General features: G+C 36.6%; 1 protein-coding gene across 1 annotated transcript in view; it reads left to right on the top strand.

Moving 5' to 3' along the window:
• LOC107755550 (GDNF family receptor alpha-1-like) overlaps nt 1-13,196 on the top strand; it is a 32,025-nt gene extending 18,829 nt beyond the window's left edge. The window contains exons 4-9 of the mRNA XM_016572419.1: nt 2,505-2,856; nt 3,070-3,179; nt 4,714-4,848; nt 7,326-7,525; nt 10,978-11,022; nt 12,230-13,196. Of these exons, the coding sequence (XP_016427905.1) occupies nt 2,505-2,856; nt 3,070-3,179; nt 4,714-4,848; nt 7,326-7,525; nt 10,978-11,022; nt 12,230-12,364 (977 nt within the window). The 3' untranslated portion in view covers nt 12,365-13,196. The remainder of the gene's footprint in view (nt 1-2,504; nt 2,857-3,069; nt 3,180-4,713; nt 4,849-7,325; nt 7,526-10,977; nt 11,023-12,229) is intronic.
• Nucleotides 13,197-17,852: the final 4,656 nt, after the last annotated feature.

The following is a 17,852-nucleotide window of genomic DNA, read 5'->3' as shown; positions in this document are numbered from 1 at the left end:
GTCATTCTGAATTCACTCAAGAGGATCCATTGATGAACTAGTGATGTAATGCTAAATTTCTCCAAATTTGTTCTGATTAAGAAACAAACTAATCTTTGATGGTCTGAGTACATTTTCAGCAAATTTTCATTATTGGGTGAGCTATTCCTTTAAACAAGAATATCAAACCAAATGCAATTTACAAGTTACAAATACAAAATAGCAGTCAGATAATAATAATAATAATAAATATGACAAATATGATAAATGTGGCTTAGGATCGATGTATCACAAGAAGATATGGGTTAGTTTTATAGACTCTGGCATGTTGCAGAACCTGTCCACATGACTGCAACTTCTAAACAACAATTAAACATCCATCCAATAACCTTGAGCCTCATGTCAACGTGCTTGTAAAACGTAAGTAATGTTTTTTGTAATAGGTAATTAACCTCAAGGATCTAGGCTGCTTTCAGATTTAATCACATCCAGTCATCTCACGAAAGCCCACAATAAGCACAAATTCCTCATCAAAACACATAATTGCAAAATGCAGCATTCCATGCACATGCGAAAGCTGCAGCGCATCGACAAAAAGGTTGAGTTACTGAAGCGGGAAGCAGAGGAGTCGAGAGAAGACGGAGTCATCATTAGGTAAAGAAGAATATCCTCACTTATTACACGGCTCACTGGAGACTTGATTCGGATTGGTCAGTATTTTATCATATATTTTATGTTATACTAATATATATATATATATATTAAATATACATTTAGCTAAACATTATAAGTGACCATTGTCCCTGGCAACCAAATCTTCTACAAAACTATACTAGTTTATTATCTATCTATCATGTAGCCTATTAAAATAATTTTAACTTAAATAGTTCATGTCCATTTATTTATTCAGTTGGTAAATAGTCATATAATTAAAGTATAATGCACATTCAGATGATCATTATTCCAAAATAAACCTTATGTCATCCTATATCATCAAAGCTATTTTTGAAAATGCTCAGCACAGTATTCAGTACATGTTTATGTTCTTTCTTTTTGCATTGCTAAATAGTCTGACAGCGTTTGTGTTCTTATAGGAATGTGTATTTAAGCAAAAAGACTGCTTAGAAAAGAGAGGAAAGGCAAACAGTTTTCAGGATTGTGAACTTATCCATGTGAGTGAAAGTGAAGCATTCACCTGAGGTTGTTTGTTCAAGAGACGCAAATGCTGTGTAGATTGAGATGAGGGAAACAAAAGGAAAGTGTACAAGCAGCTGAGGGAAGTTCTTCAGGCAAAAGATTAAAACGCAACACAAATAAAACCTATTTTAAACCGAGTTTAGTTGCTTTATCTAATTGTAACACTCTGCAGGATGTCAGTTCTTGGTGGGAAATACATGATAAAAGGGCTGGAAATTGAGTCTCGGTATGCTTGAGGCAGTTTGTGTGGGATCTGTTGAAGAAATTGAGAAACAATAATAAATGAGAAAAAATAGCATTTGTGTGATTTTATTTTCAGACACACTAGACTGGTGATGAGAATGAAATATGTGAACGAATTATGGAGAAATATATAAACTACCGTTCAAAAATGTGTGGTCAGTTTTTTATTTATTTATTTTTTAATTAATCAAGGATACATTGAATTGTCCAAAAGTGACAGTAAAGTTTTTAACTTTTACCACAAAAGTATTAAGCAGCACAAGTTTTCAAAATATTTCTTTAGAACCATATAAAAAATTATTTTTGATGTATTGTGTGACTGAAGAATGGAGTAATGGCTACTAAAAAAATCAGCTTTGCCATCACAAGAAAAAAATTACATTTTAAAATATATTCCAATACTAAACAGTTATTTTAAGTTGTAACACTATTTCACAATATTACTATTTTACTCTATTTTTGATCAAATAAATGCAGCCTTGGTGAGAATAAGAGACTTCTTTCAAAAACATAAAAAAATCTTACTGAGCACTGAACTTTGAACGGTAGTGTGTGTATATATATTGCATTCTCAAAAAGGTTTCCCAAACACTCTGCCATTGGCTGGTCAAACAGAGAGCCCCGCCCTAAACTTGCACCATTGGTTGAACCACTGTTGCTGTGCGTGGAAGCTCAAACAAACAGAAGTAATACTTTGAAAGTGCAACAGAAACAAAGCGTTGACGCTTTTCATTGTAAGCAGCCTACAAATGGCTTACTTGCAGTTGTCGCTAACAATCCGGGACAGGAAAATGTATTTTACACACTTCATCTTTAAATCTACTAGGAATAAAATTCTGTCATTTTCCTGAATATCAGTTAGTAGTACAGTTACTCTCACACAGACCACATACTGGCTGACATATGGCCTCTAGTTATGTGAATGCCATACGGGACGACCTCAGCCAGAGGACGTTCACAGAGAGTCCTAAAAGGTCAACAGTTGCCCCACTCTCAGCAAGTGTTCTTTGACATTTACAGCACTTGCATCAGTAAACTCAGCCAGTAGTGTTCCTAACTCTCCCTCTAAATCTCTGCCCGCATAGGTGAGGCGGCCTTTACGAAGGACAACAACTGCCTGAACGCCGCCAAGGCCTGCAACCTGAATGACACGTGTAAGAAGTACCGCTCCTTCTACATCAGTCCCTGCACCAGTAGAGTCTCAACCACTGAGGTGTGTAACAAGCGCAAGTGCCACAAGGCCCTGCGGCAGTTCTTCGACAAGGTGCCACCAAAACACAGTTATGGCATGCTTTTCTGCTCCTGCCCCTCCGGGGATCACACGGCTTGCTCCGAGCGCAGACGTCAGACCATCGTGCCAGCCTGCTCCTACGAGGACAAAGAAAAACCCAACTGTCTCTCCTTACAAGACTCCTGCAAGACCAACTACATCTGCAGGTTCGATAAAAGACAGCTTGTGTTACATGTCATGGAGTAAGGAGGAAAGTGCTGGAATATTCACTATACTTTTCAGCGAGTTCATTATTTATCCTGTGGGGTGAATGGTGTCTGAGAAGAGATGACTGCAGGAATGTCACTTGTGTGCTGAGTCTGTTTAATGAGGAGATGTGGCGTGTGGATTCTTGTTCATTCCTGCTTAATTTTTTTCAGATCTCGTTTAGCTGACTTCCTTACCAACTGTCAACCTGAGGCGCGCTCGATTTCTGGGTGTCTGAAGGAAAACTATGCCAACTGTCTGCTGGCATATTCAGGTCTTATTGGTGAGTTAACTCACATCAATAAATTATTGTGGCAGTACAGTACTATATATATATTTTATACCACAGTACTGAAATTCTTGTGCTATGGTTTTTGGATGTGTACTGTGTCATTACTATATACCTTAGAGTGTCATGAATCAAAGCTAATTTCAAAAATGGTACTACTATGGTAAATGTACAGAAAAACATTGTTGTCAACAAAAAGCTTATTTGATGCAATGAAAGTTCAAATGAACAACATTTATTTGACATAGAAATCTTTTCTAAGATTACAAATGCCTTTACTGTCACTTTTGATTAATTTAATGCATCCTTGCTGAATAAAAGTATTAAGTATTGTACCCTAGCCTTTTGAATAGTAGTGTATTATAAAAAAAAAAAAAATCAATAACATTCAAAAACTAAAACCACAAGACATATGCATATATTCTGGTTTTCAGATGGATCATGTCCATAGGTAATGCAATTAACTACATGCAGCATTTGTAACTGGCTTCATACATCCATTAAAATTACGCTGAGGTGCCACTTGGCTTAAATAGATAGTTCACCCAAAAATGAAAATTACCCCATAATTTACTCACCCTAAAGCCATCCTAGATTTATATGACTTTCTTTCTTTTGAATGAATACAGTCAGTTATATTAAAAAGTGTCCTGACTCTTCCAAGCTTTATAATGGCAGTGAATGGGTGATGAGATTTAGAAGTCCAATAAAGTGCATCCATCCAGCTTACGCTATGCCTACGTCCTACGCCATCTGCTGGAACGCCACTCTCAATTGAAGGCGTGCAAATGCTCTGATCTTTATTTTGGTGTATTGCATATTCAAATATTCATACAGCAAAATATACTGGAGGCCATCAAAGTTTAGTGAAAATCATCAAAATTGCTGGCGGTGGCTGACAACTTTTTTCAAAAATGCTGGCGGGGAAAAAGTTAACCCCCTGAAGCCATGAGGAGTAGAAACTTTCCCACTTTATTGGACTTCAAAATCTCATCACCGATTCACTGCCATTATAAAGCTTGAAAGAGCCAGAACATTTTTAAATATAACTCTAATTGTATTCATCTGAAAGTCATATACACCTAGGATGGCTTGAGGGTGAGTAAATCATGGGGTAATTTTCATTTTTGGGTAAACTATTCCTATAATAATTTGTATCTAATGAAATGACTTTCATACACTTCTAATGTTTGGACATTAGACATGCGTCTAAATGTTTGGGGCCACTGTATATTTTGCATTTGAATGTACTTGGACTACTTATCTGTGTTATGTAATGTTAAGGATAAAATAATGTTGTTGTTTTTTTTACATTTATTTATTATAAGGCATTGCCTTGTCCGCACTGTTTGTCTTACCTAGTAAACTGCCTATCCAGCATGCTTTTTTGATCCCTAATGCTGTCTATAATGGCTGCTTGCTAGATTTTGAAATACAGCCACTGTCTTGTTAGAATCTAATTTCATAAACGTCCTTGTTTTCAACATAAATGACCTTTGAACTTTGCTCCTTGCTATGTGTGACACAGGTACGGTGATGACTCCAAACTACCTCCGTGCCCCTGGCATCAGCGTGTCACCTTGGTGTGACTGCAGCAACAGTGGAAACGGAAAAGCAGAGTGTGACAAGTTCACCGAGTTCTTCACCAACAACCGTTGTCTCCGTGAGTAGACTTCATTCACAGCTGCTGCTGCTGCTATATCATTGGTCACATGGCGTTCTGCGCTGACTGACAGAATTTGCCCATCAAGACTGACTCTAAAGCTGAATTCTGCTCCGTTGCATCTTCATGATCATTCACAGTCTGCACCAGTAAATCTGATCTCTGCGATTTGTGTTGCTGCGTGGTTCAGGGCAGTCTGACGGCCGAGAGAGAGAAATCCCTCTTAAATGGGGTGGCTGAGAGGGGGGATTGACATAAAAAGGCAATAAAGCATTACTCGGGTGTCCATGGGCCTGGAAGAGTAGGGAAAGCATGCATTATTTTGTCAGGGAGTTATTCAAAAACATCCATTGAGATAAACTGGATGCAGGGAAATAGACAGGGAGCAGATGAGAGGGAGGATTTGTCTACATGAGACAATGGCCTTTAGGATGACAGCCCGGATGATACAGCAGTACCGACACAAGTCACGTCACATCCACACCTCATATCTGACACGTTCTCATCTTTTGTGTTTACCTATAGAGAGAGAGGTGAGGGAAAGAGAACAAACTGTCCAACAAGATGTCAAGGAGCTCAAACAGCATGAGACAACATCAGCAAAATGATTTCTTAGCTCTTTCTAATTTGTAATGAACACATGCCATTATTTGTATATCACGGAGGGCCCATTACTGGCATTACAGACAGCAGCAGGTCTATTAGGATGCATCAGACCTAATGCACACATCATGTTGATATAAATCAGTTTTGTTTATGCTCAATTAGTAGTTAGTGCAGGTTTTTGACTTGGTTCTAAAGTACCAATACTTTTTTATTCACCTTGAGTGTCCATGATATTGTTCACCCATGGGATGAACAAAGATGACAGAATTTTCTGTTTTGAATTAACTAAAAAAAAAAAATCCAAAACGGAAGCCTTTATTATCATATTAGGTTAAATGATGAAAATTTTCTCATAGATTTTAACACATTAAATTACTTTTCTAAAAAAGCATCTGAATCTGGCCACTCATTTGATGGCCATCTAATAATAAACCAATACGAGCACAGCAATTAAAGACATGTGAGAGAGAGTGAGAGAATAATGTTAGCTTGTCTATATGATGTGTAATATAAAGATCCTCCTAACATGTTACAATTGTACAGTCAAGATGAGCTTGAATTTGCTCCTAAAGAATGAACAGTCAATATACTCCCTTCTTTGCTTAAAGTCTGCTAAGATGTATAAGTACAGTTGATGTTGCACAGTCTGCCTTGGCTTTTACTCAAGATCTCTCCAGGGTCATATTGTACAGTCTGACAACCCCCCAAAAAATCTGTCCTTTAAGCCTTTAAATCTACTGTATATAAACTATCCAGAATTATACTTGGAATACACATCCATCCAATGCAATGGAAGATGCAGAATGAGGCTTTATGAGTTTTTAACCCTTAAGAAACAGAATGAGCTTGCACGGCCTTAAGGGAAATTCAACGCTCACTCAATAATAAGGTCAGCCTACCCTTGTCTCTGTCAATAGACGGTACTTAATACACATGCAGCTTATTCTTTACCTGAGTACCCATCAATAATCTCCCACTTGCCCTTTAGCTTGCTGTGGCAAGAGGTAAATAAGACACTCTGAAGTCAAAAGTGCTCTTCAGAATAAAGTCATTTAAAAAAGCAGTTGCTTCATAATGGCCTCCTCCGTTTTATAACCAGAAAGGTCCCAGAAACTTAGTAAGTAAGTGAAGGTCTTACTGCACTTACACACAGAGGCTAAGTGCCTCTTTATCAGAGTTCATCTGCTTTAGTATTAAGAGATGAAGAGAGAAGCTCTTAATATCCAAATAGGTGTAGATAACAAAAGACCAAACATTTGATAGCGACATGTCAATGTCAATTGTATTTTAAACAGGCCTGAATTGAGAATGCATTTTGGTTTATTCAGTTAAAACTAAAATTTTATAAAGCTGGAATAAAATAAGATTAAGAACTTGGACTTGAAAGATAATTGAAATGTTAAATAAAATATGTTGAAGCTGTACAATTACTAGAACTAAAATAAAAATAAATTAAGCTAAATAGAAATATTAAAAACTAAAATTACTAAAATGTACAAAAGCACAATTACTATAAATGAAACTAAAAATAACATTACAACTGAAACTGATTTAAATATAAACACTATTTTAAAAATATTAATAAATACTATAATAATATAAAATTATACTAAAATAACACTATACCACAATTTGAATTGAGGTGCTGTGTTAATTGTTTTGACAATAATAAGTGTAGTTTTGAGGGGGGGGGAAATCTAGTTTTATATATCAGCAAAAAAAAAACAATTTTAAATTCCAATTCAACATCCCTGGGGGTGTGGCTGATTCAATTCAAATTCCAATTCATTTTTTAAAGTAGCCAATTCTTATATACTGTTTTGCCCTACCATGATTATAAACATTTTTCTCTTTATTTCTGCTTTACGCAGGCAATGCCATCCAGGCGTTTGGTAATGGCACAGATGTTGGTGTGTGGCAACCCCAGCCACCCATCGTGTCCACTCCACCTGACCCTTTCACTCCACAGAGAGGACGAGACAGGACATCCAACGCACTGGATGACCCAGCACTCACCAATGACCTGGACAGTAACGCAGACCATCTCTACAGCTTCTGTGGAAGTCTGCAGGTACTGAAAGCAAGCAGCGTGTTATATTTACAGAAATTAACTGAAATTGACATCCTAATTTCTGAAAGTCATCAGAAATCAATCTGTTCATCTAACTTGTTTATTCCTAATCTGTTGATTAGGAAAGTGCAGTGAAAAAGGCAGTGTAAAATGTCGCTCAATCTGTTTTTTCGAAACCACCATATTGACTATCTCTGATGGTGAACGACAGCTGTCAGTCAGACACACATGTTGCTGTTGGCCCACACAGACACACAGCCTACGTCAACTTTACAAACAGCCGGCAGCTTGTTTGGATGCTTTCAGGCTTTGCTTGGCATACAATCACTTTCATTTTCCGAGCCTCAGAGTGAGAAGAGGGTTTACTTTTGATTGATGGGTGTGAGCTGTTGCAGTGATAACACACACATAGGGCCTCTAGGTAGAAATGAGATACATCAAACTGCCAGAGCTGTCATGTCAGAGCTAATTGGCTAGCACATTAACATGAGGAACACCCTTAAGCAGGATATACCCACCCATTACAATCTCTCTGAGGGAAAGATATCTTCACCAATCATCTGCAAATCTAACTTCAAGACTGGCACACACGCAGTCTCTAAAACAACTGGCATATACACAGATATAGATCTTCAGAGGAATATTCCAGGTTAAATATACTCTGTGGAGCATAAGCTGTCGATTAAAACATAATGTGTGACTCGTCCATTGTTGTAAAAAAAAATGATGCACTTATAATGTAAGTCTATGGGGCAAAATTAAAAAATATCCTTCACTTTAAAAACACCGTAATTCTTAGGTATATTTGCTATTTTCTTTCACTGAATTAAAAATATATTTTATTTTCATTAAATAAATTGAATTTATGATTTTTTTTTTAATAGAAAATTGCTACCTTGGTTTAAAAAAGCAAAAACTCTAAAAACAAAATTTAAGGAAAAAAATTTGAGAGAAAAAACACAAAAGGACTCTGTCAAAAATAATCAGCAGGCAATGCCATCCAGGCGTTTGGTAATGGCACAGATGTTGGTGTGTGGCAACCCCAGCCACCCATCGTGTCCACTCCACCTGACCCTTTCACTCCACAGAGAGGACGAGACAGGACATCCAACGCACTGGATGACCCAGCACTCACCAATGACCTGGACAGTAACGCAGACCATCTCTACAGCTTCTGTGGAAGTCTGCAGGTACTGAAAGCAAGCAGCGTGTTATATTTACAGAAATTAACTGAAATTGACATCCTAATTTCTGAAAGTCATCAGAAATCAATCTGTTCATCTAACTTGTTTATTCCTAATCTGTTGATTAGGAAAGTGCAGTGAAAAAGGCAGTGTAAAATGTCGCTCAATCTGTTTTTTCGAAACCACCATATTGACTATCTCTGATGGTGAACGACAGCTGTCAGTCAGACACACATGTTGCTGTTGGCCCACACAGACACACAGCCTACGTCAACTTTACAAACAGCCGGCAGCTTGTTTGGATGCTTTCAGGCTTTGCTAGGCATACGATGACGATACGATTTTTCGAGTCTCAGAGTGAGATGAGGCTTTACTTTTGATTGATGGGTGTGGGCTGTTGCAGTGATAACACACACATAGGGCCTCTAGGTAGAAATGAGATACATCAAACTGCCAGAGCTGTCATGTCAGAGCTAATTGGCTAGCACATTAACATGAGGAACACCCTTAAGCAGGATATACCCACCCATTACAATCTCTCTGAGGGAAAGATATCTTCACCAATCATCTGCAAATCTAACTTCAAGACTGGCACACACGCAGTCTCTAAAACAACTGGCATATACACAGATATAGATCTTCAGAGGAATATTCCAGGTTAAATATACTCTGTGGAGCATAAGCTGTCGATTAAAACATAATGTGTGACTCGTCCATTGTTGTAAAAAAAAATGATGCACTTAGTAAGTAAGTCTATGGGGCAAAATTAAAAAATATCCTTCACTTTAAAAACACCGTAATTCTTAGGTATATTTGCTATTTTCTTTCACTGAATTAAAAATATATTTTATTTTCATTAAATAAATTGAATTTATGATTTTTTTTTAAATAGAAAATTGCTACCTTGGTTTAAAAAAGCAAAATCTCTAAAAACATCAAAATTTAAGGAAAAAACTTTGAGAGAAAAAACACAAAAGGACTCTGTCAAAAATAATCATAAAAGAATACTGAAATGATAGAGGAGGAAAAACACACACAATGCACTCAAGTCTCCAGATGTGTGAAGCATTTCTAAGACCAAAAATATTAAAAAGCCAGTGTGCATAGGCAGAAAAACTGCATTCATCTGGGCTTTTATGTTTTTGGCCAAATAAATGCCTCACACAATTGGAGACTTGAGTGCTTGAAGTTGGTAACGTTTAATATTAGTTAAACACGGTTGAGTTTTTTTACAGGGTTTTACGGACTTATAAAGATCCGCCTAATTTTTTCCCCTAAGAAGGATGACTTAGACAACTTTTCATCTTATCAAACTGAAGAGTTCATGTAAATGTAAAATTAGTTCATGTAAATGTTTATGTAAAAAATACAAGCTTCATATTTTAGTCCTCCAAGGCACTTTCTTCAGTTATTTTCTTCTATAATTGACAGCATGCTACAGATGCTGTTGATAAAGCTTAACTTGTATTTAAAATTATTTTTTTCCTCTAAATCTGCAGCTCATAATACAGTTCAAATACAGAATACCAGGATACACTCCTGCAGATATAGCACAACAATTCGTCATATTGGAGTAATAACAATATTATGATTTATTAGTAGAAAGAGTTTCTTTTGTCAGATAGACTTCCAGGACGGTTATTAATCATTCTATCCCACAATGCTTTTCGCAAGAATTAGCTCCATTCTCTCTCCATTGTACGGCATCTTTATTATATTCCAGATTCTCTGAGGAATCACTTTATCGTTTCAACAAACCAAACTTGTGTGTGTGTGTGTGTGTGTGTGTGTGCGCACGCATGTGGGAAACTGGATAACAGAGCAGAGTCTCATGTAACTAGATATTAAAATGTATTGGTGTGGCACATATTAATGCAGACACACTGGCCTCCTGCACACAATGAAACACACACACAGCACATTGATTTGAGCAGAAGCAGGACCTCAGAGAGAGCTCTTGGCCACAGCGCTGTGTACGTGTGGTGTTTGTGTGTGGGCTGTGGGGCTCATTATCATAACAGTACATCTCACTCAGAAGACCTGTCTTTGAGGCCAATACTATATGACCTCTATTTGCCGTGGTAAATTACAGTGCTTTATTGGAGCTGTGCTTGACTTAGATCGCACTGGACTCAGTTTAAAGGGTTGCTGGATGGAAATGCTTCAGTGTGAGAAATGGTTTATAACACAAAACCTTGAAGAGCTTCTTGCAATTAATTGACTTTTCAGCCCGTATTTCAGCTGGCCTCTTTCTCTCTTTCTTTATAGGCTCAGAAACTGAAAAGTAATGTTACTCTGGATGTTCTTTGTGTGGTAAGAATCGTACATTTCTACTCACCTAGCATTTTCCAGTCAATAAGGGGCTGTTCACACGAGATGCATTCTGTACATTTTTGTCTATGCAATCATGCACTAAGCAGACGTTGTTGAACGTTGCGGCGTGTCTTGTTGTTGCTGCATCCCACTGTAAAAAATGATGTGTTCAATAAGTCATGATAACATAATGTTTTTCATTACTTTAACTCATCAAAATAATTTAACCAATTTCAACTTAAATTATACTACATTCAACACATTTCTTTAAAAGTAAGTTTAATATAATTTAAGCTGAAATTACCTGCACAGCCAATTTGATTATACTTTAAAAAAATTAAGGCAGCATCTGAACTTATGTTTTAAAGTTAAAGTAGGTGGAAACTTTTTTTTTTTTTTTTACAGATATGTACAGTATGTTTATAGGGCATATTAAGCTCTTTTAAAGGCAAAACATATCTTGTTTGAACAGCCCTTTTGATTCCATTCCATAAAGGTACGCTATGAAAGCCCCACCTCAGAATAATAAATAAAATTGGGTAATTATGAGTATTTCACAATTAGGACTTTATTTCTCATATTTTATGTGACACAAGGTCACAGTTGTAAGGGTCACAATTAAGAGAAACACAGTCACAATAACAATACATGAAGTCATAATTATGAGACAATTTTGTCGAAGACAGATTTAATATCTTGTAATTGCGACTGTCTTACAACTGCGACCGAATGTAACATAAGGTCACAACTGTGATATAGTCGCAATTTTGAGAAATAAGTCACAACTTCTTGTAATTACCTGTTTTATTTTTTATTCTTGTAATTGTGACTGTATTTTTTGTAATTGCGACTATCTTAAGAGGTTAAAGCTGTGACCTGTCACAGAAGAGAGAATTATGAAAGTCCCAAGTGTGAGATATAAAATCATAATTAACAGGCAAACTTGCAATTGTGCGCTGTTAAGTTGCATTTGTAAGATATGAAGACATAATTAGAAGAAAAAGTAGCAAATAGCTTTTTATTTTTTAACTCTGAAGTGGAAATGGGCTTTCATACTATTCACGTAAATCTGTAAAAAAATGCACATTTTGCCTAAACTGTGACATTTTAAGGTTTTTAAAATTTGTAGGCCTACACAACTAAGAACAAAACAATCAGAAAATGTCAGAATGACTAACAATATGAAAACATGACATTTTTTCCACAGGATCCACAGCTGAATGACCCCAGTAGCTTTAATGCAATAGCTCGGAGCTCAACTAGTGCTGTCTGCCTGCTGGACTGGACTGTGCTGCTGCTGTCTCTGGTCTCAGTTCTTCTAACAGCCCCACAGACATTATAGCCGCTCACCGATCAGACCTGCTGCTGGACTGCTGCTGCCGCCTCTGTACCATACAAAAATGTTGTATTTTAAGTTTTTTCCGCAAGTGGTTCTGTGCGCGCTGTGGTGTTTCAGTGTGATGAAACTATTCTTGGTCCACCTGCTTTACTTTCTCACTTATCGGAGATAACGGACAAACATGGACATATTTGAATGTCAGTAAAAGGTCATCTAGGATTACTTCTGTTGAGAAAAACTTTCTGCAAACAGGTGTGGCCCGAACTCTTATATGTGGCGCATTATGCTGCAATTTTTTTCTACCATCACAGAGAGATCTGGTCAAGAAAAAAAGAGATGCATGGAGATGCAAGAACCACTTCTGACAGTGAAAGATTGACGCAGCTTCTGCATACTAGGGTGCTGCAGATGATAAATTATTTTCTCTGAGCTGATGCCACAGGAAAGCCTGAAAACTCCAACTTGTACTCAAACAGTGTCAAGCAGTGCACAGAATTTTTTTGAAGGCTTATCAGCAAAACCTGCTGCTCCTGTCCCTTATTAGGACCTACTGACTCAATTTTTTGGGTTTTTTTTTTTTTTTTTTTTGGAGTTTCTAAACTCCTTTAAATTTGTAAATGTCACATCTATTTTAGCGCTTATCCTCTCCGGTGAAACACACCATGAGGATGAGTGCTTAGTACCGATTTTGCTTATTTTGGGAACTTTTGGGACATGCCATTCATCCTGGATATTTACTTGTAAATACCATCTTTGTTTACAATGACCATATTATGCTTCTCAAAGTTTATATCTAATCTAGGATTATCTTTTCGGCTATTGTATCACCTTTGTTGTGTGAAATATGACCTAAGTTTTAGTGATGAAATTCATAAGTAAATACGAGGGTTGATACCACAGTCAAGTATATGTTATAATGTGCTTTATGTACATCCAGTGGGAATGGTTTCTTATGCTCATCTGAAAAAAGTACTCTCCAAGTATCATTTCTGCATTGTTGTTGTACTGGTTAGCTGTAAAAAGAAATATAAATATGTACGTATATAGAACAGGGCTGTAAGACATGCAAGAGCAAAGAGAAACTTACATTAAACAAACTAAAGAAGGCCTTTTAACTTGTCTTGTTTTTTTTTTTACTTGTCTTGTCTTGTTTTCATTTGTTTTACTTCAGATACATAAGAAAATATGTGTGAAGTATAACAGGGGTTTTGAAACCAGAGGTTTTGGATATTTTTGATAAATAAATGCAGCCTTTGTGAGCATGGGAGACTCCTGTCAGACCCAAAACTGAATACAAATACAAAACTGTATATATATGATACAAACAGTTACAGTGTCAAAGTAAATATTTACACTAATGTTTTTAATATTTTTAGAAAGAGGACCAAAATGGACCATTATATTTGGAGGTTTATGGCATCAGAAAGTGTTAAAACCCCTGAGCTCAAAAGTATTCAACATTGAAGTGCTCATCAGACAGTTCTCTGGCAGACTGTGCCATTTAGTGCTAAACCAGACATGCTGCCAGTGTCAGTAAATGTGTAAAGACTGTAATTGAAGCACTCTTGGATTCTCATTACTAAAATAGGAGATAAACTGAATGTCTACATCTCCTATGGATTAGCCCCATTCGATTCACTATGCCAGTATGTCCTTCACGGGCAAAAAGAGTTATACGCTTTACAGTTTACAACATTTAACTTGACACATGAACAGAAAGCCATAAAAAGCTCTTGTGGTTTAGTGAGGTCCTGTCAGTTTGACTGATGACTCAAAAGTCACTAACTAGCTTAGCAGTCCTAAAAAAATCATAAACTCAAATGTTTTTGTGACAAAAAGGAGCTGCAAAACAGTGTTAGCGGTAACAGCTTACAGTTTTCCTGTTTATATATGTTAACATTAGTTAATACATTAGCTATCATGGAATAACAGTTTTACATAAACAATGCTTTTAGAGCATTTATTAATCCCATCTATTGTTAAAGGAATAGTTCACCCAAAAATGAAAATTTGCTGAACATTTACTCACCTTCAGGCCATCCAAGAGATGAGTTTGTTTCTTCATCAGAACAGATTTGGAGAATTGAAGCATTACATCACTTGCTCACCAACGGATCCACTGCAGTGAATGGGTGCCGTCAGAATGAGTCCAAACAGCTGGCAAAAACATCACAATAATCTACAAGAAATCCACACGACCACTTGTCCATGAATTGGCGTCTTATTAAGTGAAAAGCTGTGTTTCTAATAAACAAATCCATCATTACAAACTTTTTTTTTTCAGCTAAAAATAAGTCCTTTATCTATAATATTGCTTTCTCCAGTGAAAAATTAATCTAGTCTGAATCAGGAGAGAAATATGCACAGATCAAGCACTGTTTATGAGCGAAAACAGTTCTAAACAAACACAATGGTGGATGAGAGGATAACAGGAGATGGACTTTTTCACTTGAGAAAGCATTATTATAAATTATGGGCTTGTCACTTCACATGACATTAGTTGATCGACTGGAGTCATATGCATTACGATTTAAATTAAATTGAACTGTGTATTATGAATAAACACAAATTGACAATCAACAGTAGTAAAAATCATAATTAGATTAATAAATACTGTAAAAAATGTTCATTTCTATTTCATGATATCTAAAGCATTAACTAACAGTAGAGATGTAGAAGCCAGTGCTGTGTTTGAATCACCGGTTACCTGGCTGTCATCATACAAGCTTTAGCTTTGACTGTTACCTCAGTTTGACTGTTCTTGGCCATTTTATCAGGCTGGATTAACTTTCACTCCTAGCATGCAGGACTAAGCGATAATGGGGACATGATTGTCAGTCGGATCACATCAGTCCACTCTGCCCAGGACAATATCACACAAGGACGCAACCCAGTTCACCTAGAACTCACTCAACATGCTGTACTAGGACGTGGTGTTTCTTGACACCAGCCACCGCTTCAGACATGATGATTGAACATGTGTCCAAAAGATTGGTAGAGGATTTATTAGCTGTCACACTGAAGAAAAAAAAGTGAATTTATGAGAAATTTGCACGGTAGGAAATAAGGAACGCTGAGAGGCGAGATTTAATAATCGCTCAAGCAGAGCGTCAGTGGCTGCGAAGTCTGTTCGAAAGAAAGGGATCACAGCGCGCCATTGTAATTGCGGAGCATCGGAGATTTGCATCAAGCACAATATGAGCTGTGAAGCAGGAATGAAAAGAAAATGACACGGTATCAAATAAATGAACAATTTTATGAGCTGGGTGTCTGGTCTGTTTCAGATAAATTTGGAATAAGAAAGCCAGACTGATTAAAAAATACCTTAGAATACGTCCTTTGTACACAACAAGCACAGCCACACGCGAACCTCAGCGAAAGACTAAAATAATTGTGTTCCTCAAATAAAAGAGAGGCACAGAAGATACAGAACAATGTAATCATTGTCTACTGTCTGCTCTCAGAGAGGAACTCATATCTAATTACCTCACCCTTGACCTTGGGGCCTGGCGACGTTGCTCTTTTTTTTTGGAGAACAATTTCAAAATTATTTTACCATTCCACAAAAATGACACTTCTAAACTTACGACTGTACATTTGATCTTATTTGTGGTAAATGTCAGGGTTTCAGGGGCTGTTTGTTATTGATTTCCTTCAAAGCTACAGAAGGGCACAGGTAATAGTGGGTTAGTGATTTGATTCATTGATAACACCAAGAAGATGTGAGACTTCCTAAAGATTTTCGCATTACTAGAAACTACTAGAACAACTAGAAAGCAAGTGAATTCGCTAAAACTTATTCAGTAACAAATCCAACTTAACCAGATGTTAAATGTGCCGAATAATGTTGCACTATATTTAATTCGGATGCACAATAAATCAATATCATATAGTGTAGAATGATTTTTTATTTATTTATTGGTATTGGCCCGTTATTGGATGTTTAATTGTGCTTGCTCATTTTTAGATTTAGATTACATTGGCTGTCACCTAATGCTCACTTAAAACATTACTAATTTAGTAACACTGTTAAATGTAATCTTTATCAAATTTCAAAATGAATGTCTATTTTTAATATTGCACATCATAATGTTGTGATGCCTAAATAAAATTTTAGCATTTAAACAACTGTTTTCAGCATTTTAATTTACTTAGATAAAACAAATAGTTTATTTATTTGCAAAATCCATAAATAATTATCAGCTTATCAGCATTTGACAATTTTAATATTGTACATCCCTTTTATTCAAATTATTATTATTATTTTACCCTCAATTTCTATTTTTTTACTTTTTTAACTTCAAGCAAAGATACAAAGCAAGTGTATTTATTAATGCGCAAATTTAATTGAATGTATAGACAGACAGACAGGCAGATAGATAGATAGATAGATAGATAGATAGATAGATAGAGGAATATGAATAGGGGAGAAGGGGTCAGTCAAGAACCCCAAGTGTGGCCATATCTAACTTGTTTGTAATGGATTTCATGTCGTTTCCTAAGATGCATGTGCTTGTCACTTGTGATCTCTGAACTCTGGCCTCTAAAATGAGGATTATAGTCTAAAGTCCATGGTTACTCTGGTCCACTTGTCAAATATTTCATATGTGAGGGTTGAAAGGTGAAAGGGTAGACCTATGCCCATGCACTTAACATGCTGTACATGATGATTAGTCATGGGCCATTTCATAGCTTGAAAGCAAAGTGAAGACGGAAGTGGGCAGAGGGATACTGAGATGGGACAGGGATGTGACTCATAGGACAGCTGAGGGGAGCCGAAGATAGGAGGCCCTTTGTTATTATCAAAGGCAATTAGGCATAATGTCTGGTTTCTGCATAGTCTTCAGTGCCATGTGCCCCGCGTTCTTTTAAGGGGCCTTGAATACAGAAAGACAAGCATCAGCTTTGTGACCAGATAAGCTCTCTCTATGTAATTTGCAATCAAGTAGAAAAAATTACCCGACATCAGAAGGGAAATAATGCCATGAGGGTGACAATTCAGAGGGAGTATTCATGTCTTCTGCAGGGTCAGCAGGATTTGAGACATTCAATTTCATAAAGGTTTTGTGTCGGCTGATTATTTCAAAAGTTCAAATAAAAAGGCCTTGAAACTAGCCATACGAAAACAAAGTGGAACAAAAGAGTCACGCACATGCCATCCTGCTCCTCAGAAGTAATAGTTTTCCTGAGAGAAACCAAAGAAATCCAAGCAAAATTATTATCTGTATTTACTGTATATTTGACCACAAGCATGTTTTACTTCTGAGAAACCCAAACTCTCCCTCCAGAAAAAAAAAAGTTACACAGAGTAACGCATTTGCTGTGGACGTCTATGGGGAAAGATGTTACGATTATGCCATACTGTAAAGTTACCTAAATCTTTATTTTATAAATGGGACTACCATTCTAGGTGGATGACCACTTTACAAATGTAATTCCTGTGGGATTTATCTCTATTTCTCTCTAAGGCTACGTTTACACGACAACGATG

The sequence above is a fragment of the Sinocyclocheilus rhinocerous genome, unplaced genomic scaffold (genome assembly GCF_001515625.1).
Source record: "Sinocyclocheilus rhinocerous isolate Xijiao unplaced genomic scaffold, SAMN03320098_v1.1 scaffold140, whole genome shotgun sequence".
Classification (NCBI taxonomy): Eukaryota; Metazoa; Chordata; class Actinopteri; order Cypriniformes; family Cyprinidae; genus Sinocyclocheilus; species Sinocyclocheilus rhinocerous.
Note: the sequence above shows the minus strand (reverse complement) of the source record. Positions and strands in the feature narration are given on the sequence as shown.